Source organism: Poecilia formosa, unplaced genomic scaffold, assembly GCF_000485575.1.
Source record: "Poecilia formosa unplaced genomic scaffold, Poecilia_formosa-5.1.2 Scaffold44, whole genome shotgun sequence".
Taxonomy (NCBI): Eukaryota; Metazoa; Chordata; class Actinopteri; order Cyprinodontiformes; family Poeciliidae; genus Poecilia; species Poecilia formosa.
In genome coordinates this window covers 941271-965441 of record NW_006799983.1, presented here as the reverse complement: position 1 = coordinate 965441, position 24171 = coordinate 941271, and the positions used below count along the sequence as shown (strand labels likewise).

General features: G+C 37.3%; 1 protein-coding gene across 1 annotated transcript in view; it reads left to right on the top strand.

The window, feature by feature from the left end:
- Window positions 1-23356, top strand: part of ctnna2 (catenin (cadherin-associated protein), alpha 2) — a 257593-nt gene extending 234237 nt beyond the window's left edge. The window contains exons 10-12 of the mRNA XM_007551842.2: window positions 293-398; window positions 19363-19497; window positions 22236-23356. Of these exons, the coding sequence (XP_007551904.1) occupies window positions 293-398; window positions 19363-19497; window positions 22236-22523 (529 nt within the window). The 3' untranslated portion in view covers window positions 22524-23356. The remainder of the gene's footprint in view (window positions 1-292; window positions 399-19362; window positions 19498-22235) is intronic.
- Window positions 23357-24171: the final 815 nt, after the last annotated feature.

The window sequence follows — 24171 nt, the reverse complement described above, 5'->3', positions numbered from 1 at the left end:
ATTATGCACTGCTTTGTGTTGGTCTATCACAATAAATATCTCAAATACTTAGAAGTTTGCTTATGGTTTCCTTTACAAAGCACTACCTATTTCTGACTTACATATTTACGTATTTTCAGACTTACATATTTATCCTTCAGTTTTCGTTTCCGTTTGAAAAATACATATTTTGCTGTTTTTTTGGTGGATTTCATGTCTTGTGTTACTGGTGCTATACTCAGTCTTAAAGTTTTTCATTATCTATGGCTTTAATTCTTCGCTCACAGTCCTTTGTTTCTTTTCCTTCCTACAGAGGAAAAGGCCCCCTGAAGAACTCCTCAGATGTGATCAACGCAGCGAAGAAGATTGCAGAAGCCGGTTCCAGGATGGACAAATTGTCTCGCGCTGTTGCAGATCAGGTAGCTCCATAACTTAGTTTGTGTCTGTCACTATCACTCTTTGTCTTAATGCATTCCTGGGGGTTGTGAGTGTGTACCTGGTGGAGTCCAGGCAGCTGGCAGGAGAGCAAATTTTTAATTTAGAGTAAGTGGGCATAGCCAATGGAAATCTTTACTGTGAGAGTTGATGAGCGTAGCTGGAGTGGTAGAGCTGTGCTGCCGGATGACTTTGTCTCCCAATGGAGCCCACACAGAGAGAGCAAGACAGCAGAACCAAGTTGTGTCTCTAATATAATTAGCTTCCAGCCGAGGTGATGCATTCATTATCAGATGAGTACCTCTCTAAAACATGCTGACAGACCATTTTCAATATCTAATCAATCAGTTCTGGGCTGAGGGACGACGGGAGTGAAAAGAAATAGGTGTTTATGCAGTGTAGGTGTATGTACACATAATGAACTGGGAGGTATTTCACAACTCTCCCTCCAGGTAATGCATAATGTTCTTTTTCATTTCATCTGCCTCTAATAGGAAGTAGTGATGCCTTGGCCTCCAAACCCACTGATATGCTGAGACTGCCTGTTGTCTTTGTAATTGCAACTGCTGTTGGCTTGCAAAGCCTTGGAACAATTACTGTTGGTTTCAATATCACTTGCTGAGCGTCTGTGTTAGCAGTGTTGAGAAGAAGAAATGTTTGACCAAAATCATCTTTTAGAATTGAAATGATTGCGTGCAATTTTGCAGCCACTGCAGTCACGATGAAGTCTACAAGTTTTTTTTATCACAAGGCCTTCGTTAACTAATTATATTCTAGGTCATCCTCTCTGTCATCTGCCTTCTTCATTTGCTTTGGAAAATAACCATATTTTTGTGGGCAGTCAAATGAAAAATGTAGGCTGATTATTCAATCCTCTTTTAATTATTTTGTGCCTTTCTTGACATCTTCAAGCCCGTTCAGTTGATAAAAAGGTCAGGGATCTGATTTTTAAATTAGAAATGTTCTACAGTTTTTATTTCAGTGCTCTTATTAAACCAGAAAACTGAATTTGTTTTGTGTGCGTGTGTGTGTGTGCGTGTACGTGTGCGTGTGTGTGTGATTTGAGACCTTTAAAAAAACCTCATGTTCACACCAAAAGATATACTTTTCCTTAGAAGATGCCTCTTTACGACTAATTGAAGTTGTTATCTGAAGCATTCTTTACCATTTATCTACACCAATTTGTCAAAGCAAGAAACTTTAGATAAAAGGCCCCTTAATGATTTATTTGTCAAAACCTTTATTAAAGAATTAGCCCTGCCAGTCACAGTTAATAAAAGTGGAGTGTGCCAAACATATGCTTAGGAAGTTATAGACCTCCTATGTACACTCATTTTCTATTTTATTAGCTACGTCTTGCTAGTATTGTCTTCTGTCCCTTTTTACCCTATGACGTTGAGAACAAAATAGATGCATTTTCTAGGTTTGCATTAGTATAAAGAAAAGAGTCTAATTCCAAAATGAATTATCTGTCAAACATTGGGATGAGCAACACATACATGTGGGTGATTGGCAGAGCTAAGACCCTCCTCCTGGCTCTGATTGTTTGTTTCTAGTTAGCACTGAGAGCCATTACATATTGCAGCTTTCAGTCCAACCTTAGCTGTAAGTACTTACTAAGAATTTAGGAGTGACATCAGACATATAATATATGACCACTCCCATAATATCAGACGAATCAAAAAGTGCACTTCACCTTCGCTTTTATCACATATACTCAGGGATTTTAGATTTGGTTTTATCTTTGTCAGTATTACTCTCAGGTCTAAGGTCCTGTAGCAAACAGGTGGTTTAGACAAGCGGGGGGAAAAAGGAAAAGACGTTTATCTCTAAATATGTTGGAAAACATGACTGTATTACACCAGTATCTCCACATTTTGTACTCCCTCTGTTATTGTGACAGTATGCGACTTACCAGAAATATACCAGCAAGTCTTCAGCTGCTGGCATACTGTGAAGTGTCTGCTCGTTGTTGGAGCCGTAGAGTATGCAAAGCGTTCAGCGGGACAGGAGGCAGCTGCAGTCAGTGCTGACACTGCTTAGCTCCAGTCACACCATCCTGAACATATTGCACTGCACAATCTGACTCTGAATTCTGCTTTGCTACATTCCCTCCTATGTATTAACGATCACCAACAGGGATACGTTTTTCTGTTTGTCTCGGATGTAACCGCACTTGTTTCTACTTGAGGTCACACCTGTTGTTTAGCCCACACTTTGTAGCAAACGGCACTAAGAAGCTTCAACTATTTTGTTTGTGAGTGTATTCGCTTGTTGGCTTGTGGACTGCCAAATGACAATCAGTGTTTAACAAGGCTCGAGTGGGAGGGAATACTGCACGCCATGAGGCAAATCACTTGAAGAACCTGTGTCGGAAATGAACAGTTTGCTGTAATAAAGAGGCCAGGTGGCTTGCCATTTTTGATTCTCACTTTAACATTTCTTAGCCGAGGCCGTGCTGAATATGCAGAGCCTTCTGTCACACTTCTAGAGACATCAGAGCTTTCTGCTGGACATAGTGGAATATAAGGGTGTTTTATTTTCAGCATGTGTTCACTATCTTGAACATTCACCGCGACAAGCAGACAGTAGTGGCCAGTGACTAGTTACATTTACTCAGTTAAATTTGCTTGTGTAAGTCTTTGATAAAGATGTACATTGAGTTTTTAGTTTTACCACACCATACTTTTTACTGTTACTTGAGTAACATTGCTGTGAAGTGTCGCTACTCTTACTTGTGTGTAATTTCTGGCTACTCGACCCACAGCGAGTAACTTTAGTGAATGAAGAAGATCAAGCATGTTTTGACCACCCCACCCATAGTTTGTTAAAGTGAGACGTCTCGTTTGTACACAAACTTCATAATTTTAATGTTATTTTCTATCTCCTGAGCCTGTTGTGCCATTTTTAGGTCAAGTGAATATAAAGTTAAACGTGGATGTTGTCACTGATGGTACCTTACCCTGGTCTAACATATATAGACATTACTATAAGTATTTGTTTCAATTGTTTTACTTTGAAAATAATTGATTCAGAAAAAAGTTTGACTTGATTTTTTTTTTCACAGTAATGTATCTATTTATTTTAAAATACTTTTATATCTTGTCCATCTAATTACATAATTTGTAAATATCAAATCATATGCTATGATATCAAAACACTCGGCTAATGAGCACTGGGAGTGACCTTTTTACCAAATACTTTTTAACTCTTGTGTAACTTTTTTTGGTTGCTATTTTGTTCTTTTACTTGAGGAAAAATCCGTTGAAGTTGTGGTGCTTTAGCTTGAGTACGAATTCTGACTAGTCTCCCCACCCAGGCAAGCAGAACAAAAAGGCAAAGCTTATTAAAACCAAAGACATCAGTTTTATTCTTTATCACATCGTAAAAACATGCAACAAAAGCAGATAACATCGATTCCCTGTCCTTGTTGTGCATAAAGAAGACAAGTATTTTGCATTCGCACATTCTTGTAAGGTGGGCTTGTTGAGAACACTGCAGCTTGACATTATGTAGAAATATCTTTGCGCTACTCTAGGTAAGTGGTAAACCTTGTCAGTCCTATTGATGAGCACAAGAAGACAATTCAGCGTAGAATGATGAGAGGGCAGCAAGCTCTTTCATAGTCATTTAAATATTGTACTTGACTTTGACAAAAAGGCTTTTGGGAACCTCAGTCCCACAATGTCTTTCTGCCCCCATTTTCTATGCTTCTTTCTTCTATCTCAAGCACTGACACAATAAATAATGCTAAATATCACATGTTCTTTCGTCGCAGTGGATAAGTTGATATCCAAACGTATGTCGATTTATTAGACTTTAATTTCTTTGGTAGGTTGTGTATGTTTTCATTTATGCTGTCAGAGTCAAATTTGTGGTTAATAAAGAATTTGTAGGCTGAGGTTCAAAACAAAGGTTCAAAAGTTGAATGGACATGGAACTCTAGGATGCCACAAACACTACCTATAAAAAGTCTTCACTCCCTTGCATGTTTAAACTTATATTACTTTAACAAATCAATCATGATCAACATAATTTGGCTGTTGGCAAACTAATGAAATGAAAATATTTAACACAGGTGACTGCATATTTATTGACTCCCTTCAAGTCGATATTTAGTAGATGCACTTTTTGGTGCAAACGCAGCACGGACTTTGGGTAGATGGGTTCGGATGTTTTCACATCTGGATGATGCAGTTTTACTTTACTCTTCCTTGTAAAATTGTTTGAGTTCTGTCTTAATAGTTTCCGTTGATTTATATTTTCTTTTGTTTTATGACTATAACTAAACAACAAACTCAGTGTTTACACACATGCTGGTGTTTGCACTATTTTATTAATTTCGAATAACATTTCTACTGCGGTCTGCACATTCTCTGTTGTTGCACAGCAATAAGTGCTGCATTAAATTCTGTGCAACCCGACATAAAATATCATAAGCATTTGCTGCCAAACAACTTAAGTTTTCTTTGGCAGAAACTTTGGATGTTTCTGAAATTCATCCAGAGGAGCGGAGGACATGTCTCTGAAATAACATTCATTCCTTTCTTGTCTGCTTCAACAATGCTGCCAAATCTTTGTGAAATGTTCTCTTCTGCAATCTCAGTGGGTGTCATTCAGCTGATTACTATGTAGGGCAAAGAGTTTGATTCATATCACTTTGAGACTGAAAGCATCAGTAACCCCCTGTGGCCCACACGGGGGGTGAGGGTTGAGATGGGGTCTAGGGGAAGGTAGTGATTGACAATCAGGGAACATCCAGTTTTTTTGGGCTGTCGTTTTTGTTTTTTTGTTTTTTTTTAATATTTTACTATGAAGAACGATTTAACATTTTACACCAAATATTTCAGAGCAAATCTTTAGTGTAGGATTCAATCATTTTTAAGCAATTAATTTAATTAATGTATTGTACAGTAGATATTAAAGCTGTTCAGAGAGCTATTCAAAAGTAATAAAAGAACAACATTGTAACTGGCTACTGTGCTAATTTTCATGCCTGATGAACATGGATGCTCCACTTGTTGACAAAAAAAAACGTTATTTTATTGAAATATGTGGGGTGCGTGTCATGTGCAGATGTGTGCAGTGCATATCTATTGGTATGAAGCGTGTATAATACAGTGCTATTCTGTGCCTGGACATATTGCATACATTGACTGTGGTATCACCAACTAGTTTTTATTTTTATTATTTATTTTAAATAATTATTTATCTTATGGTGAATGTCCAATTGTCTAGGCACAGTGTATAGGACCCAAGTGGATAAATACATATTTAATGAATTAAAGTGAATGTAGGTCAGACTCCTATCAGTTGCAGCCACTTTATATGCAGAGGACAATGAATCTTCATTGGTGCATACAGAATGACAGTAAAACGAAGCAATAAACGAAGTAATGCAATTTCCTGTGATATTTGAGTTGAACATGAATACATTTTGAAATGCATGTCTCGTACATGGTGGATGTATTTTAGCAGTTTCAAAACAACCCTTGGCACTTTGGGTTTGCTGAAAAGTAAACAGCATGGGCTACATTAGAAAGGTGAAGCGCTACTTACCTACAGCAGAGTATTCTTCCAATAAAGATGAAAGTCAAGGCAGATACACAGTAGTGGGATTGGGTGTTGGTATGAATAAACATCCAAGTAATCACATTTCTTTTTTTTTCCTTTTTCATTTAAGTATCTTTTTATTTAGCTTTCAGCTTGAGCTCTGAGTACAATTAAGAAATCCTTTGAAGCGTCAGGTAAAGAAATTATTTAGTTGACTAAAAAGCGTACAGCTAGACATGGAGGTGTTTCATCATTTGTCACATAAAAATGCAGGACTCCACACGCAAAGTCCTTGTGGCTTGCTGACAGCAGTGAACCCCAGTGTGATGTGATGTTCTGTGTAAATAAAAGACTCTTTGGTAAAAACAGAAGGCAGAGCTTAACCGGCACTACTGGTTGTTAGCGGATTCAGAACAAGATAAGTGCAGCATTGAGCATTGCTTCTGCTGAGTCGACGTATCTAATCCCGGAAATATCAGCTTGTCAGAATATTGAGAGTCTTTGTTCTTTGTATAGCTTATGTCATGAAGTTATGAACAACGTTTACGGGGTAACTTGTCCACATTTTTTCCTTTTTAAAGTGTTGGCATGTCACCCTGTCAGAGCAGATCCAAAAGACAGGAGTTCAAAAGCAGCTTGAGAAAGTCTGCAAAACTAGGAGAATGCTTTTCATTTTTGTTTCCTTTCAGGAACTACATGGCATATGATGAATTATAGCAAAAAAAAAGATAAACAACTGTTTAACATTTCATTCCGCTTAAGTTATGAAATCAGCAGTTCCGACTCTTGTAGGAATACAGCATTTCTAAAATTGATTTATAGCACAGGGTTTTATAATGTTTAACATACAGCAATTTAAAAAAGAAAGTAAACTCTCTTTCGATTCTTAGGTTATATGTACTTTGTATACGTCTAGGAAATATATCTTTTAGTTGTTGTAATTTTAGTATTCATAGGTAGACAAGCAGAACCGCAAACTAAGCATCCTATAAATCAAATAGTAGTTTTCAAGTGTGCTGGGTATTAATCCTTTTCACCATATTGCTCTGCATATTAATACAAAGAGCGTGTCAATATTAATTAGCTAATTAGTCAGGTTATCTGGATAAAGGTAACCAACCTGTTGTTCATTATATTGCATTTCCTGCTCTTGAAAAATATTGTATTTATTACTGTGAAAGGATTCACTCCTAATGGTCTTGAAATAGCCTTATTACTGTCTCAGATTGATGAGCAGAATTAATAGCTTTCCACAATATTGATTCCAACCTGCCAAGAATTAGTTAAGTGCTTTTGATTAGTCACAACTAGTTGCTTTTAATCACTATTCCTGAGCAGTAAAGGTAGACCTCTTTGTTCACACACTGCTTCTGCCGTTTAATTGTCTGCCTTTTCCTCTAATTTTTCTAAATAAAAAGTCTTATAAGTAATATGTAATGTGTTCCTGTTCCTCTGAGGTTCCCAGTTGCCTTATGTTAAACCCTGCTAAGAGCCAAAGGCTTGTCTTTTTACATAAGAACTTAACATTGAAAGAGAGCCTACTTTGTGACAGCTTTCCATTGGAGGGCATGTATCACTGTGTGTATCTGGATGTGTCCGTCACTGTGTTGTCCACATGTCATTCGTCATTCGTTTTGAATGTCTTGTTTTTTTTTTTCTTTCATTAGATATTTATTATATGCCACAAAAAAGCCATAAACAAAGATAAGAAAAAACATATTTCATGGCTGCAGCTTACGAAGTGAACGCTTTATGAAAAAGCCGTTCATCAGTATGAGGCAGAACACTAAAGTTTTTTTTTTTTCTTCTTCTTTTAAAGGATTTTTGCTAAATATCCATGATGAATTCTTTTTCTTAAATTAGGCATAAACAAAAGACAAAAAGACTGTTTTACAGAACAGGAACCACAGTGGCATTTGCGGTCAGAAAGAATATTCAGAGGGTCGAACCAAGTCAGGCGGTAAAGCAAGGAGTGTTTTCTGACTAGTCAGTAATGAATTCTGCTTCACCGTGTCAGACAAGGAGGGGAAATGTAAGAGCTTCAATGAGCCCAGCAAAGTAATAGGCCGTACAATTTATTTACATCAACAGGGAATCGGTGATAGCAGTGGACTATTAGTCAGCCATACAGTGGGAAACAATCGTGTCATGTCTGCATCAAACTCGCCTGAGGCGGTGCTGCGCCTGTATGTGTGCGCCTGGGCCTGAAGTGTTGTTAGTGGTGACGCTAGCCAGGAGTGGCGATGCAGCGATAATGCCCAGCGAGAAACATGTCCCCTCAAGACCCCCACCGCACCCGCAGCCCAGTCCTCACCGGCTGCTGAATGAGTTAGCAGCTTCAGATCAGTGTCGCTTAATGTGGTTCTTCACAGGACCTTACAAAGTCCCATTCCTAGATTTGTAGAATCCACAGTAAAACCTTTTTTGGCTGAATTAATTGGGTTAATCGTGATGAATCAGTTATTGAATTAATTGTCAACCAATTTAAGTAATGGATAAATCGTTAATCTGGAGCATGCAGATTCAAAACAGTTCCTTTTTCTGAAAGAGCACGGTCAGAGAAGTCTTTTGTTTGTAAAAATGCTCGAACAGTGGCACATGTTTAGCAACGCCTGGTTAAAATTCTGTTTAAATGTTTCTTTTCTTTTTTTTTTTGAAAAAGGAATTTAATTGTATACTTGCATTTATAGTACAATTTTAATATTTTTGTTCAATAATCTTAAGTGGTTAAATGTAAATTCTGCAGAATGTGGCTACTTTTTAATCCAATTAATTGATCAATTCAGACTAATCAATAGATTAATCAATTACTAAAATAATCGTTAGTTGCAGCCCGAGATACTTTACCATTATATATTTACCAGCAACTTTATCAGGTACATCTGGCTTTTACTGGGTTGAACCACTTTTTTTCTTAGAATATATTGATATAATGGCATCATACATTTGGTGAAGAATTATTGGCTGCACATGTCTCATGTCACATCCTAAAAGTGTTCTGTTGGGTTAATAATCTAAAAATCCGTTTTTATGGCTTGGTACATATCGTTCTGGAAATAGTCATCAGAAGATGGGTAACATATGTTTAAAGTCTTTTAACAACGAGGCAGCTGAATATATATCAATCACTTTTCAAAAAATGCATAAGAACTACAAATGTAAAGTATCCATGGTGGCAAGTTGTTCGGTCTGTGAACGTTCGACTATTTTTGACCCATATCTGAAGAAAGGGAGCACGATAAATTGATTAACACGCTAAAAGCTTTGCCGTCTGTTTTGCATGCGAGGCAACATGTTTCTAGATGACACTGATGTTGTATTCTTCTTTAAAGTTTGTGGTGGTTAGCTGTTTTACAGCCGGTTTGGCTTCAACAAAAGGCATGTCAGATAAACCAGCTCTTGGTTTCTCCTGTGTGATTGTCAGATTCACTGTTGATGTTGAACAATAGAAGAGGTGTACCTAATAATTTGGTCATTGAGTGTACATTTGTGGGCGTAAGAATGAAACATCTCACCGAACAACAGAAAAACTGTTTTACACTGAATTTCTAACCACCAGGGAAAAGCACCTCCAGTCAGTTAATACTATTTGTTTTAGCGTGAAAGGGCTTTTGTCAGAGGAAAAGAAAGGATCTGAGTGGCAAAGGCTTCCTCAAGTCCTTGGGGAGGTACAGTATGCGCCTATTAGAGATGTTTAACTTACCACCTCCCTCTCCTTCAGGCCAGAAGTCAGGTAAATGACTTTTGGATTTCACTATGCAGGTCTGCTGAATGTCCCAGTTTGGACCGTTTAATATTAATGCTATAAAAAAAAAAAAAAACAGAAGAAAAAAAGGTGTTTCACAAAATGATGCTCTCAGTGTTTAAGCAGCTGATGCAGAGTTCTTTACCCACTGAGAGGTTAGTGGGCCATGGCTAGCTTCTGGAAGGCCTCCAGATGGAATTACGAGGGCAAACTGTGTGATAGCGGGACAACCAATGAGGCTGTCCTTGTATTCCACGCTGGTCCATTTGCTGCACTGTATGAGTAGTCTTTTTTTTTTTTTTTTTNTGAAGCATTCTTTACCATTTATCTACACCAATTTGTCAAAGCAAGAAACTTTAGATAAAAGGCCCCTTAATGATTTATTTGTCAAAACGTTTATTAAAGAATTAGCCCTGCCAGTCACAGTTAATAAAAGTGGAGTGTGCCAAACATATGCTTAGGAAGTTATAGACCTTCTCTGTACACTCATTTTCTATTTTATTAGCTACGTCTTGCTAGTATTGTGTTCTGTCCCTTTTTACCCTATGACGTTGAGAACAAAATAGATGCATTTTCTAGGTTTGCATTAGTATAAAGAAAAGAGTCTAATTCCAAAATGAATTATCTGTCAAACATTGGGATGAGCAACACATACATGTGGGTGATTGGCAGAGCTAAGACCCTCCTCCTGGCTCTGATTGTTTGTTTCTAGTTAGCACTGAGAGCCATTACATATTGCAGCTTTCAGTCCAACCTTAGCTGTAAGTACTTACTAAGAATTTAGGAGTCACATCAGACATATAATATATGACCACTCCCATAATATCAGACGAATCAAAAAGTGCACTTCACCTTTGCTTTTATCACATATACTCAGGGATTTTAGATTTGGTTTTATCTTTGTCAGTATTACTCTCAGGTCTAAGGTCCTGTAGCAAACAGGTGGTTTAGACAAGCGGGGGGAAAAAGGAAAAGACGTTTATCTCTAAATATGTTGGAAAACATGATTTTATTACACCAGTATCTCCACATTTTGTACTCCCTCTGTTATTGTGACAGTATGCGACTTACCAGAAATATACCAGCAAGTCTTCAGCTGCTGGCATACTGTGAAGTGTCTGCTCGTTGTTGGAGCCGTAGAGTATGCAAAGCGTTCAGCGGGACAGGAGGCAGCTGCAGTCAGTGCTGACACTGCTTAGCTCCAGTCACACCATCCTGAACATATTGCACTGCACAATCTGACTCTGAATTCTGCTTTGCTACATTCCCTCCTATGTATTAACGATCACCAACAGGGATACGTTTTTCTGTTTGTCTCGGATGTAACCGCACTTGTTTCTACTTGAGGTCACACCTGTTGTTTAGCCCACACTTTGTAGCAAACGGCACTAAGAAGCTTCAACTATTTTGTTTGTGAGTGTATTCGCTTGTTGGCTTGTGGACTGCCAAATGACAATCAGTGTTTAACAAGGCTCGAGTGGGAGGGAATCCTGCACGCCATGAGGCAAATCACTTGAAGAACCTGTGTCGGAAATGAACAGTTTGCTGTAATAAAGAGGCCAGGTGGCTTGCCATTTTTGATTCTCACTTTAACATTTCTTAGCCGAGGCCGTGCTGAATATGCAGAGCCTTCTGTCACACTTCTAGAGACATCAGAGCTTTCTGCTGGACATAGTGGAATATAAGGGCGTTTTATTTTCGGCATGTGTTGACTATCTCGAACATTCACCGCGACAAGCAGACAGTAGTGGCCAGTGACTAGTTACATTTACTCAGTTAAATTTGCTTGTGTAAGTCTTTGATAAAGATGTACATTGAGTTTTTAGTTTTACCACACCATACTTTTTACTGTTACTTGAGTAACATTGCTGTGAAGTGTCGCTACTCTTACTTGTGTGTAATTTCTGGCTACTCGACCCACAGCGAGTAACTTTAGTGAATGAAGAAGATCAAACATGTTTTGACCACCCCACCCATAGTTTGTTAAAGTGAGACGTCTCGTTTGTACACAAACTTCATAATTTTAATGTTATTTTCTCTCCTGAGCCATTTTTAGGTCAAGTGAATATAAAGTTAAACGTGGATGTTGTCACTGATGGCACCTTACCCTGGTCTAACATATATAGACATTACTATAAGTATTTGTTTCAATTGTTTTACTTTGAAAATAATTGATTCAGAAAAAAGTTTGACTTGATTTTTTTTTTTTTTCACAGTAATGTATCTATTTATTTTCAAATATGTTTATATCTTGTCCATCTAATTACATAATTTGTAAATATCAAATCATATGCTATGATATCAAAACACTCGGCTAATGAGCACTGGGAGTGACCTTTTTACCAAATACTTTTTAACTCTTGTGTAACTTTTTTTGGTTGCTATTTTGTTCTTTTACTTGAGGAAAAATCCGTTGAAGTTGTGGTGCTTTAGCTTGAGTACGAATTCTGACTAGTCTCCCCACCCAGGCAAGCAGAACAAAAAGGCAAAGCTTATTAAAACCAAAGACATCAGTTTTATTCTTTATCACATCGTAAAAACATGCAACAAAAGCAGATAACATCGATTCCCTGTCCTTGTTGTGCATAAAGAAGACAAGTATTTTGCATTCGCACATTCTTGTAAGGTGGGCTTGTTGAGAACACTGCAGCTTGACATTATGTAGAAATATCTTTGCGCTACTCTAGGTAAGTGGTAAACCTTGTCAGTCCTATTGATGAGCACAAGAAGACAATTCAGCGTAGAATGATGAGAGGGCAGCAAGCTCTTTCATAGTCATTTAAATATTGTACTTGACTTTGACAAAAAGGCTTTTGGGAACCTCAGTCCCACAATGTCTTTCTGCCCCCATTTTCTATGCTTCTTTCTTCTATCTCAAGCACTGACACAATAAATAATGCTAAATATCACATGTTCTTTCGTCGCAGTGGATAAGTTGATATCCAAACGTATGTCGATTTATTAGACTTTAATTTCTTTGGTAGGTTGTGTATGTTTTCATTTATGCTGTCAGAGTCAAATTTGTGGTTAATAAAGAATTTGTAGGCTGAGGTTCAAAACAAAGGTTCAAAAGTTGAATGGACATGGAACTCTAGGATGCCACAAACACTACCTATAAAAAGTCTTCACTCCCTTGCATGTTTAAACTTATATTACTTTAACAAATCAATCATGATCAACATAATTTGGCTGTTGGCAAACTAATGAAATGAAAATATTTAACACAGGTGACTGCATATTTATTGACTCCCTTCAAGTCGATATTTAGTAGATGCACTTTTTGGTGCAAACGCAGCACGGACTTTGGGTAGATGGGTTCGGATGTTTTCACATCTGGATGATGCAGTTTTACTTTACTCTTCCTTGTAAAATTGTTTGAGTTCTGTCTTAATAGTTTCCGTTGATTTATATTTTCTTTTGTTTTATGACTATAACTAAACAACAAACTCAGTGTTTACACACATGCTGGTGTTTGCACTATTTTATTAATTTCGAATAACATTTCTACTGCGGTCTGCACATTCTCTGTTGTTGCACAGCAATAAGTGCTGCATTAAATTCTGTGCAACCCGACATAAAATATCATAAGCATTTGCTGCCAAACAACTTAAGTTTTCTTTGGCAGAAACTTTGGATGTTTCTGAAATTCATCCAGAGGAGCGGAGGACATGTCTCTGAAATAACATTCATTCCTTTCTTGTCTGCTTCAACAATGCTGCCAAATCTTTGTGAAATGTTCTCTTCTGCAATCTCAGTGGGTGTCATTCAGCTGATTACTATGTAGGGCAAAGAGTTTGATTCATATCACTTTGAGACTGAAAGCATCAGTAACCCCCTGTGGCCCACACGGGGGGTGAGGGTTGAGATGGGGTCTAGGGGAAGGTAGTGATTGACAATCAGGGAACATCCAGTTTTTTTGGGCTGTCGTTTTTGTTTTTTTGTTTTTTTTTAATATTTTACTATGAAGAACGATTTAACATTTTACACCAAATATTTCAGAGCAAATCTTTAGTGTAGGATTCAATCATTTTTAAGCAATTAATTTAATTAATGTATTGTACAGTAGATATTAAAGCTGTTCAGAGAGCTATTCAAAAGTAATAAAAGAACAACATTGTAACTGGCTACTGTGCTAATTTTCATGCCTGATGAACATGGATGCTCCACTTGTTGACAAAAAAAAACGTTATTTTATTGAAATATGTGGGGTGCGTGTCATGTGCAGATGTGTGCAGTGCATATCTATTGGTATGAAGCGTGTATAATACAGTGCTATTCTGTGCCTGGACATATTGCATACATTGACTGTGGTATCACCAACTAGTTTTTATTTTTATTATTTATTTTAAATAATTATTTATCTTATGGTGAATGTCCAATTGTCTAGGCACAGTGTATAGGACCCAAGTGGATAAATACATATTTAATGAATTAAAGTGAATGTAGGTCAGACTCCTATCAGTTGCAGCCACTTTATATGCAGAGGACAATGAATCTTCATTGGTGCATACAGAATGACAGTAAAACGAAGCAATAAACGAAGTAATGCAATTTCCTGTGATATTTGAGTTGAACATGAATACATTTTGAAATGCATGTCTCGTACATGGTGGATGTATTTTAGCAGTTTCAAAACAACCCTTGGCACTTTGGGTTTGCTGAAAAGTAAACAGCATGGGCTACATTAGAAAGGTGAAGCGCTACTTACCTACAGCAGAGTATTCTTCCAATAAAGATGAAAGTCAAGGCAGATACACAGTAGTGGGATTGGGTGTTGGTATGAATAAACATCCAAGTAATCACATTTCTTTTTTTTTCCTTTTTCATTTAAGTATCTTTTTATTTAGCTTTCAGCTTGAGCTCTGAGTACAATTAAGAAATCCTTTGAAGCGTCAGGTAAAGAAATTATTTAGTTGACTAAAAAGCGTACAGCTAGACATGGAGGTGTTTCATCATTTGTCACATAAAAATGCAGGACTCCACACGCAAAGTCCTTGTGGCTTGCTGACAGCAGTGAACCCCAGTGTGATGTGATGTTCTGTGTAAATAAAAGACTCTTTGGTAAAAACAGAAGGCAGAGCTTAACCGGCACTACTGGTTGTTAGCGGATTCAGAACAAGATAAGTGCAGCATTGAGCATTGCTTCTGCTGAGTCGACGTATCTAATCCCGGAAATATCAGCTTGTCAGAATATTGAGAGTCTTTGTTCTTTGTATAGCTTATGTCATGAAGTTATGAACAACGTTTACGGGGTAACTTGTCCACATTTTTTCCTTTTTAAAGTGTTGGCATGTCACCCTGTCAGAGCAGATCCAAAAGACAGGAGTTCAAAAGCAGCTTGAGAAAGTCTGCAAAACTAGGAGAATGCTTTTCATTTTTGTTTCCTTTCAGGAACTACATGGCATATGATGAATTATAGCAAAAAAAGATAAACAAGTGTTTAACATTTCATTCCGCTTAAGTTATGAAATCAGCAGTTCCGACTCTTGTAGGAATACAGCATGGAAGATGGTGGAAGACGATCTCGGGTTTTACTGTTTTTTTTTTTTTTGTTTGTTTTTTTTTTCTAAAATTGATTTATAGCACAGGCTTTTATAATGTTTAACATACAGCAATTTAAAAAAAAAGTAAACCCTCTTTCGATTCTCAGGTTATATGTACTTTGTATACGTCTAGGAAATATATCTTTTAGTTGTTGTAATTTTAGTATTCATAGGTAGACAAGCAGAACCGCAAACTAAGCATCCTATAAATCAAATAGTAGTTTTCAAGTGTGCTGGGTATTAATCCTTTTCACCATATTGCTCTGCATATTAATACAAAGAGCGTGTCAATATTAATTAGCTAATTAGTCAGGTTATCTGGATAAAGGTAACCAACCTGTTGTTCATTATATTGCATTTCCTGCTCTTGAAAAATATTGTATTTATTACTGTGAAAGGATTCACTCCTAATGGTCTTGAAATAGCCTTATTACTGTCTCAGATTGATGAGCAGAATTAATAGCTTTCCACAATATTGATTCCAACCTGCCAAGAATTAGTTAAGTGCTTTTGATTAGTCACAACTAGTTGCTTTTAATCACTATTCCTGAGCAGTAAAGGTAGACCTCTTTGTTCACACACTGCTTCTGCCGTTTAATTGTCTGCCTTTTCCTCTAATTTTTCTAAATAAAAAGTCTTATAAGTAATATGTAATGTGTTCCTGTTCCTCTGAGGTTCCCAGTTGCCTTATGTTAAACCCTGCTAAGAGCCAAAGGCTTGTCTTTTTACATAAGAACTTAACATTGAAAGAGAGCCTACTTTGTGACAGCTTTCCATTGGAGGGCATGTATCACTGTGTGTATCTGGATGTGTCCGTCACTGTGTTGTCCACATGTCATTCGTCATTCGTTTTGAATGTCTTGTTTTTTTTTTTCTTTCATTAGATATTTATTATATGCCACAAAAAAGCCATAAACAAAGATAAGAAAAAACATATTTCATGGCTGCAGCTTACGAAGTGAACGCTTTATGAAAAAGCCGTTCATCAGTATGAGGCAGAACACTAAAGTTTTTTTTTTTTCTTCTTCTTTTAAAGGATTTTTGCTAAATATCCATGATGAATTCTTTTTCTTAAATTAGGCATAAACAAAAGACAAAAAGACTGTTTTACAGAACAGGAACCACAGTGGCATTTGCGGTCAGAAAGAATATTCAGAGGGTCGAACCAAGTCAGGCGGTAAAGCAAGGAGTGTTTTCTGACTAGTCAGTAATGAATTCTGCTTCACCGTGTCAGACAAGGAGGGGAAATGTAAGAGCTTCAATGAGCCCAGCAAAGTAATAGGCCGTACAATTTATTTACATCAACAGGGAATCGGTGATAGCAGTGGACTATTAGTCAGCCATACAGTGGGAAACAATCGTGTCATGTCTGCATCAAACTCGCCTGAGGCGGTGCTGCGCCTGTATGTGTGCGCCTGGGCCTGAAGTGTTGTTAGTGGTGACGCTAGCCAGGAGTGGCGATGCAGCGATAATGCCCAGCGAGAAACATGTCCCCTCAAGACCCCCACCGCACCCGCAGCCCAGTCCTCACCGGCTGCTGAATGAGTTAGCAGCTTCAGATCAGTGTCGCTTAATGTGGTTCTTCACAGGACCTTACAAAGTCCCATTCCTAGATTTGTAGAATCCACAGTAAAACCTTTTTTGGCTGAATTAATTGGGTTAATCGTGATGAATCAGTTATTGAATTAATTGTCAACCAATTTAAGTAATGGATAAATCGTTAATCTGGAGCATGCAGATTCAAAACAGTTCCTTTTTCTGAAAGAGCACGGTCAGAGAAGTCTTTTGTTTGTAAAAATGCTCGAACAGTGGCACATGTTTAGCAACGCCTGGTTAAAATTCTGTTTAAATGTTTCTTTTCTTTTTTTTTTTGAAAAAGGAATTTAATTGTATACTTGCATTTATAGTACAATTTTAATATTTTTGTTCAATAATCTTAAGTGGTTAAATGTAAATTCTGCAGAATGTGGCTACTTTTTAATCCAATTAATTGATCAATTCAGACTAATCAATAGATTAATCAATTACTAAAATAATCGTTAGTTGCAGCCCGGGATACTTTACCATTATATATTTACCAGCAACTTTATCAGGTACATCTGGCTTTTACTGGGTTGAACCACTTTTTTTCTTAGAATATATTGATATAATGGCATCATACATTTGGTGAAGAATTATTGGCTGCACATGTCTCATGTCACATCCTAAAGGTGTTCTGTTGGGTTAATAATCTAAAAATCCGTTTTTATGGCTTGGTACATATCGTTCTGGAAATAGTCATCAGAAGATGGGTAACATATGTTTAAAGTCTTTTAACAACGAGGCAGCTGAATATATATCAATCACTTTTCAAAAAATGCATAAGAACTACAAATGTAAAGTATCCATGGTGGCAAGTTGTTCGGTCAGTGAACGTTCGACTATTTTTGACCCATATCTGAAGAAAGGGAGCACGATAAATTGATTAACACGCTAAAAGCTTTGCCGTCTGTTTTGCATGTGAGGCAAAATGTTTCTGGATGACACTGATGTTGTATTCTTCTTTAAAGTTTGTGGTGGTTAGCTGTTTTACAGCCGGTTTGGCTTCAACAAAAGGCATGTCAGATAAACCAGCTCTTGGTTTCTCCTGTGTGATTGTCAGATTCACTGTTGATGTTGAACAATAGAAGAGGTGTACCTAATAATTTGGTCATTGAGTGTACATTTGTGGGCGTAAGAATGAAACATCTCACCGAACAACAGAAAAACTGTTTTACACTGAATTTCTAACCACCAGGGAAAAGCACCTCCAGTCAGTTAATACTATTTGTTTTAGCGTGAAAGGGCTTTTGTCAGAGGAAAAGAAAGGATCTGAGTGGCAAAGGCTTCCTCAAGTCCTTGGGGAGGTACAGTATGCGCCTATTAGAGATGTTTAACTTACCACCTCCCTCTCCTTCAGGCCAGAAGTCAGGTAAATGACTTTTGGATTTCACTATGCAGGTCTGCTGAATGTCCCAGTTTGGACCGTTTAATATTAATGCTATAAAAAAAAAAAAAAACAGAAGAAAAAAAGGTGTTTCACAAAATGATGCTCTCAGTGTTTAAGCAGCTGATGCAGAGTTCTTTACCCACTGAGAGGTTAGTGGGCCATGGCTAGCTTCTGGAAGGCCTCCAGATGGAATTACGAGGGCAAACTGTGTGATAGCGGGACAACCAATGAGGCTGTCCTTGTATTCCACGCTGGTCCATTTGCTGCACTGTATGAGTAGTCTTTTTTTTTTTTTTTTTGCGCTGCTGAAGTAGCACAAAGGACAAAAGGACCAGGTCAGGACTTCTGGTTCCTTTAAAGCGACAAGGGCAAATGAGTATGGAAAAAGAAGGAATCACGTCTCCAAGCTAATGCCCTGTGCAGAGAAGTTGTAGAGTAATTTGCATCCCAGAATGTGTGAAGCCTGCTGTTTTCCCTCTCGTTCTGCACTAAAATAACCCTGACTTCAATCACAAACAACTCCCATATAGCAATCCAATTTGGCAGAGTTTGAGTCATGAATTTTTTTAGGAGGGGGTGGGGGGAATCTACTTTTTAGAATTATGCAAGTGTTCTTTAATAGGCAGGAGGATTTTTGCAACAGTGTATTGAAGCCATTGACCTTTTCTCCTGCCAATTTTATGTCTTTGAGTGGATTGAGACTATGAAATCTTTTCAGCAGTGTTCTTTTTTTCACATTATACCATTGACAAGGCACTTTCAGTCAAGATTCAACCAAAAAGCTTTATTTTATGAATGCAGACACTGTTTCACCCAGAGTATTATTGAATCTTAAGCATCCCAATTCCACAATTTCCTGCTCACTCTAAATCCCTTAATGGTTTATGTTGTACATTGTAATAAACAACGGATGATTCAGTGCCATACAAACATTTTATACCTCCGTCATCCTTTTACCTTTTTGTTACTTACTATCATGAAAGGGTATCTGTGTGTTAGAATGGCTCTATTAAAGTCCAGACTTCAGTCCAGTGTAGAATCTGTATTTCTTTTTGCTGCAATAAGAACATAAACAGCTTTTTATTTCACGTTCATGTTTTTTAAACAATTTTTATTTCTCTTCCCCCGTTACAATTTAGTGCCCTGACTCAGCCTGCAAGCAGGATCTGCTGGCCTACCTGCAGAGAATCGCCCTGTACTGTCATCAGCTCAACATTTGTAGCAAGGTGAAGGCGGAGGTGCAGAATCTGGGCGGAGAGCTCATTGTTTCTGGGGTAAGTTTGTCATTTGAAAACAGCACATGTTCTTCTCCATCATCCCTGATTGTCCCAGACAGGTTTTTAATCACCAAACCCCTACAGTTGACTATTTAAGCTATTTTTTTTTTGGTTTTTTTTTTTGCTTGAGGTCACAATGGAGCTGAGATGACAGGTTAAAGGATTATGCAGAATGATGCTAATGCAAAATAATAATAATAATAACTATTATTATTACTTTAAAAAAAACAAGATCATTGTTTCACAATTAAACTTTGCATCACGTAAACAAGATCTCCAGGTGGTTTTCTAATCATTATTGATGCAGTCAAAGTTAATTTATTAGTAATCAGTGCGTGACATCCTACCTTTACCACAGTTAGCTCAAGTGAAAACTTAATTAGATGAATCTGATGATGGTTATGCACCACCACACTTAACCACGTTATAGTTTTGGTACCACCAGAGTAAATCCAACCTATATGTCAATTTGAAACAAAGGGCTGTCTGTTATTGCGCAATAGTCAGCCAGTGTTCATGTTGTTTCACTATGAGTTGAATATTAATCAGAGAAATACATATCTAATCAAATACCAATCAATTCACTGAGTGTGTTTGCTTAGCAGTTCTAATTATACAATGTGTGGAAATTCAAAATGTACCATAGTGGATTTATTGCACATTTCAGAGCTTTCTACTTCAGTAAAAGGTGTCTTTGTTTAATAATTATATGCATGTCCTAATTCAACATGCTTCATTGTTGGTTAGGAAAACATAGAAGGTTTTATAGAAGAATTTAACCTCATCTTGTGTGTTTAACTCACATGTCTTCCAGATGCTGATCCATTATTGATTCATCTCTGTCTGTTCATTAACAGGCATCTTAAATTTAGCTATTTTATCAGTTAATTTCCGTGTTGTCCCGAAAGACAAAGAAATACATTCAAATGATTAAATTTTAGTATTTATAGGCTTTACGTTCTGTTTTGAGAGATTTTAAGATTTTATAAATATATGTCCAGTCTCTTATTCTCATTTTAATTTATATATGAAAACAGGGAATTACAAATTAGTCAGCCCAAGAAATATATTTGAACTTTTTTCTTTTACTTGAAAAATTGATAAATGATATATAGTTGGACTAAATATTTAAAAAGTAATTAAATAATTACTGGAAATCTCTCTTTTCCCTCTTCCCTTTCCGGGGGGAAACCACTGATGAAAATTCCAATGTCTTTATTCATCACTATCAGCATTTTTGTTTATGAAATCTCAGGCAGATTCCAAAGATGTATGTTGACTCAACAATATACATCTTTAATAACTAAAAAAACATATTAGGACCTCAATTTGGAATAAAATGCAGTACATAGCAAATCTGCTCTTGGAAAGGTTTCGTGTCTCTTTCTGCTAGAAATATCAGAGGCTCAGTTGTTTCCCGGCAAAGACGAAACTTTGAGGACTAGAATAAGAACTTCAAAGATGAGATTCCTGGAACTGTTGTTTTGATTCAGCAGCCCAGTTTTATGTGCTCATCATCCTGTATAATAGTTTGAGGTTTAAATGAATTCTTGACACTTTATTAGTTAACTTCGGACATGGTAGTGCCACCACTGTGATTTACAACTGCTAAGTTATTCTTGTGGTTTGATGCCTTATTGTTATCATTTTGACTAAAAGTTTGTCGAAGTAAGACTATAGGATAGTTTGGTTTAACCTAAAGGTGCTGATTTTAGAGAGGGACTCCTTTACAAGATATCTGTACTAGACAAATATGCCTTACAAATAAAAACATCCAATTTCGTTATTCTTTGAAAAAGAAATTACAAATTACAGAAAATGTTTTCAAAAACTTGGTTTTATTTCAATCATCTCTTCCGGAAGTTGACCTGGTTTCTAAGTCCAAGTAACTGCAAGCTGTGAAATCTGGTTGTAAAACAAGAGGGAAGGCCTTGAGTGGGATGATGTCACTCTGAAGCCCTCGCTGCAAAAAATTCAGATTTTCAGAAAATTAAATCTTCATAAACAGCAAATTCAATTATTCAACAGAACCGATTTATCACCCAGCCCTAGTTTGAACTAATTATCTTTAATGTGCTCTAATTCACAAAATTGCTTTAAGACATTTTTTGCTGTCTAAATCCTTAATCACCCTTCTCTTATCTGCATTGTCACGCAGTCATCGGTACACAGAAGACGACGAGAATAAACAGGGCACTTTCATTTCATTTTGCCCCATTTACATTATGTCGCTTGCCCACTTAAAGTTCAACTTGACTTATTTTATTATTTATACTTTGGCTTCCAATGCGTGTTTAGTTGATACTCCATGATTTCTCTGCTTTCTCGTAGCTTTTCTTCACATTAGATATGCAAGTCCTGCTGAGATTTCAACCTTTTCATGGTGGCCAGCTGGACTCCACACTCATTAAATTGAAACAGTTGACTCATCTCAGTGTGATGTAGGAGGAGGCCCCCTGGCCGCCGGCCCTTAAATGTCAGGCAAACAAAACAGAAGTAGACAGAGGTAGACCTGACCCTTGCGTCTGCTCATTAAGAAATACTAAAATAAGTAGTCATATAGCGAGGGCCGTATTTTTATCCATCTTAATTGCTAGATGCATCCGAGATCCCGAAAGGTACTTCACATAGCTTCTGCATCCTAACGTTGAAGGCGAAGCCAAGAAAGTAATTGCTCTTTTCCCTCATGTCACACATTGCCTTTTTGACGTTTTTCTTTATTCTCCCTCCTGTAGTTGGACAGCGCCACCTCTCTGATCCAGGCAGCCAAAAACCTCATGAATGCTGTGGTGCTGACTGTAAAGGCATCCTATGTAGCCTCCACCAAATACCAGAAGGTTTACGGCACGGCCGCGGTTAACTCACCGGTGGTTTCCTGGCGCATGAAGGCTCCCGAGAAGAAGCCTTTGGTCAAACGGGAGAAACCAGAGGAATGCCAGACGCGCGTGCGACGAGGCTCCCAGAAGAAACACATATCCCCCGTCCAGGCCCTCAGTGAATTCAAGGCCATGGACTCCTTCTAAAATAAAAATATAAAATAAAAAAAAAACAAAAAAAAACAACAAAACACGATGGTATAAGTCGGTGAAAAAAAAAGTCCCTTTTCACATTGTGTTAATCTACTTCTGTTTGCTGTGTGTGCTTGGTGACACCGCAGGAGGACTGCAGTACATATTTAACTGCCTTTACTGTGGCTCGGCTAACACTGTGGTCTTCATGGCTCACAGAACACCAACACACCCGATAGTATTTATTGATCCTATTGTAGCTTAATGTGAGAGCCAAAATGTGACAAACTACTTCTGAAAACCGGGACTTAATATTTATCAAAAGAGGAAAAGGGACAAATAACAAAAAAGAAAAAATCCCAGTCGATATTCTAGCTATATCATTAACGTGCTGCAGACTGGCTGCTTGTGAACACACTAAAACTGAATGGAAACTGAATGAGTAGAGGAATCATTCTATGCTGAATAAATTGGTGGTTTTGACCCCTCTTGATTTTTTTTTTTTCTTCCAATCTGAATGTTAACCTGTAGTTTTAGGAATATCCTATGTTAAAAATCCTGAGAAGCATCAGGATCCGAATAGTTTCCTTCCTCATAACGATTACTATGACAATAATCCACATGGTGTTTTCTTTTTTCTACCAAAGCACATTTATGGTCTAATGTATTCCCCTTTAAAATCTCTTTTATTTATAGATTTCATCACTAACTATGATGAGCTTGTTTGGAAGTTGTGTAGCGTATCATTTAGACAGAGAGGATTGATTAGTTGTGGTTTGCTCTGAGAATAGAATCCCTGCATACAGTAACTTTATATTCACCCTTCTCTAATAAATTCCTTAACTTGACCCTCTAAGTTTCCTGTGTTGTTCTTACCAGCATGTATGTATACTTGCTCCTCACTGTCGGGGAGTAAGAAGGTAGACATTCACAAAGAAATGCAGCCCATCAATCTCCAACACCAAGTTGCATTTATTTTTGCATAAGTTTGAAGTTCTTCACAGTAAATGCAGAAGTGATCAAAGAAATGCAGCTGAACATCTTTTTTTTTCGTAGTTTAATTAGCAGAGAGAGATTAAGTCCGTTCCTGAACTGACAATGCACTCCCTGTCATTTGGGTGGAGGAATTATGTCATAACGGTTTTTTCTAATTTAATAAGTGGTGCTGCAATATGCAAGATAATGGAATGAATCAAAATGTTGCAATGTCTCCACTTTTCTTCTCCTGCACTAATATTTCTACGAGCTTTCAGCTGACGGTATTTTTTTTCCATGACAATTGCGCAACATAAATGGTTCCAGTCATTCAGAATGCAAAGCCGTTTCCTTTAGCTGTTGTCTGCATAAATAAATAGGGATGGGATTTATCCTAAAAGTGTGCTTTGTACCTCATTTAAATGTGGAAAATTGTCAGCCCAGGGAGTTTCTTTCTGCAAAGGGTCATTTCTAATGAGCAAATCTGTCTCTGCCATGTTCAAAATTAGAAAAGGCTTTAACAAGTTTGCAGTCGAAACAAATACCCTAATTAATTTAACTGTAGGAGTATTTCAGTGGGTACAAATTGTAGTTAATTTAAAGGACCAAGCATCATCTTTACAGATTTAAAGACCTGTATTGAGAAAGTCTTTAACCCTCTTATGACCAACCTGTCGGCGCCGACAGG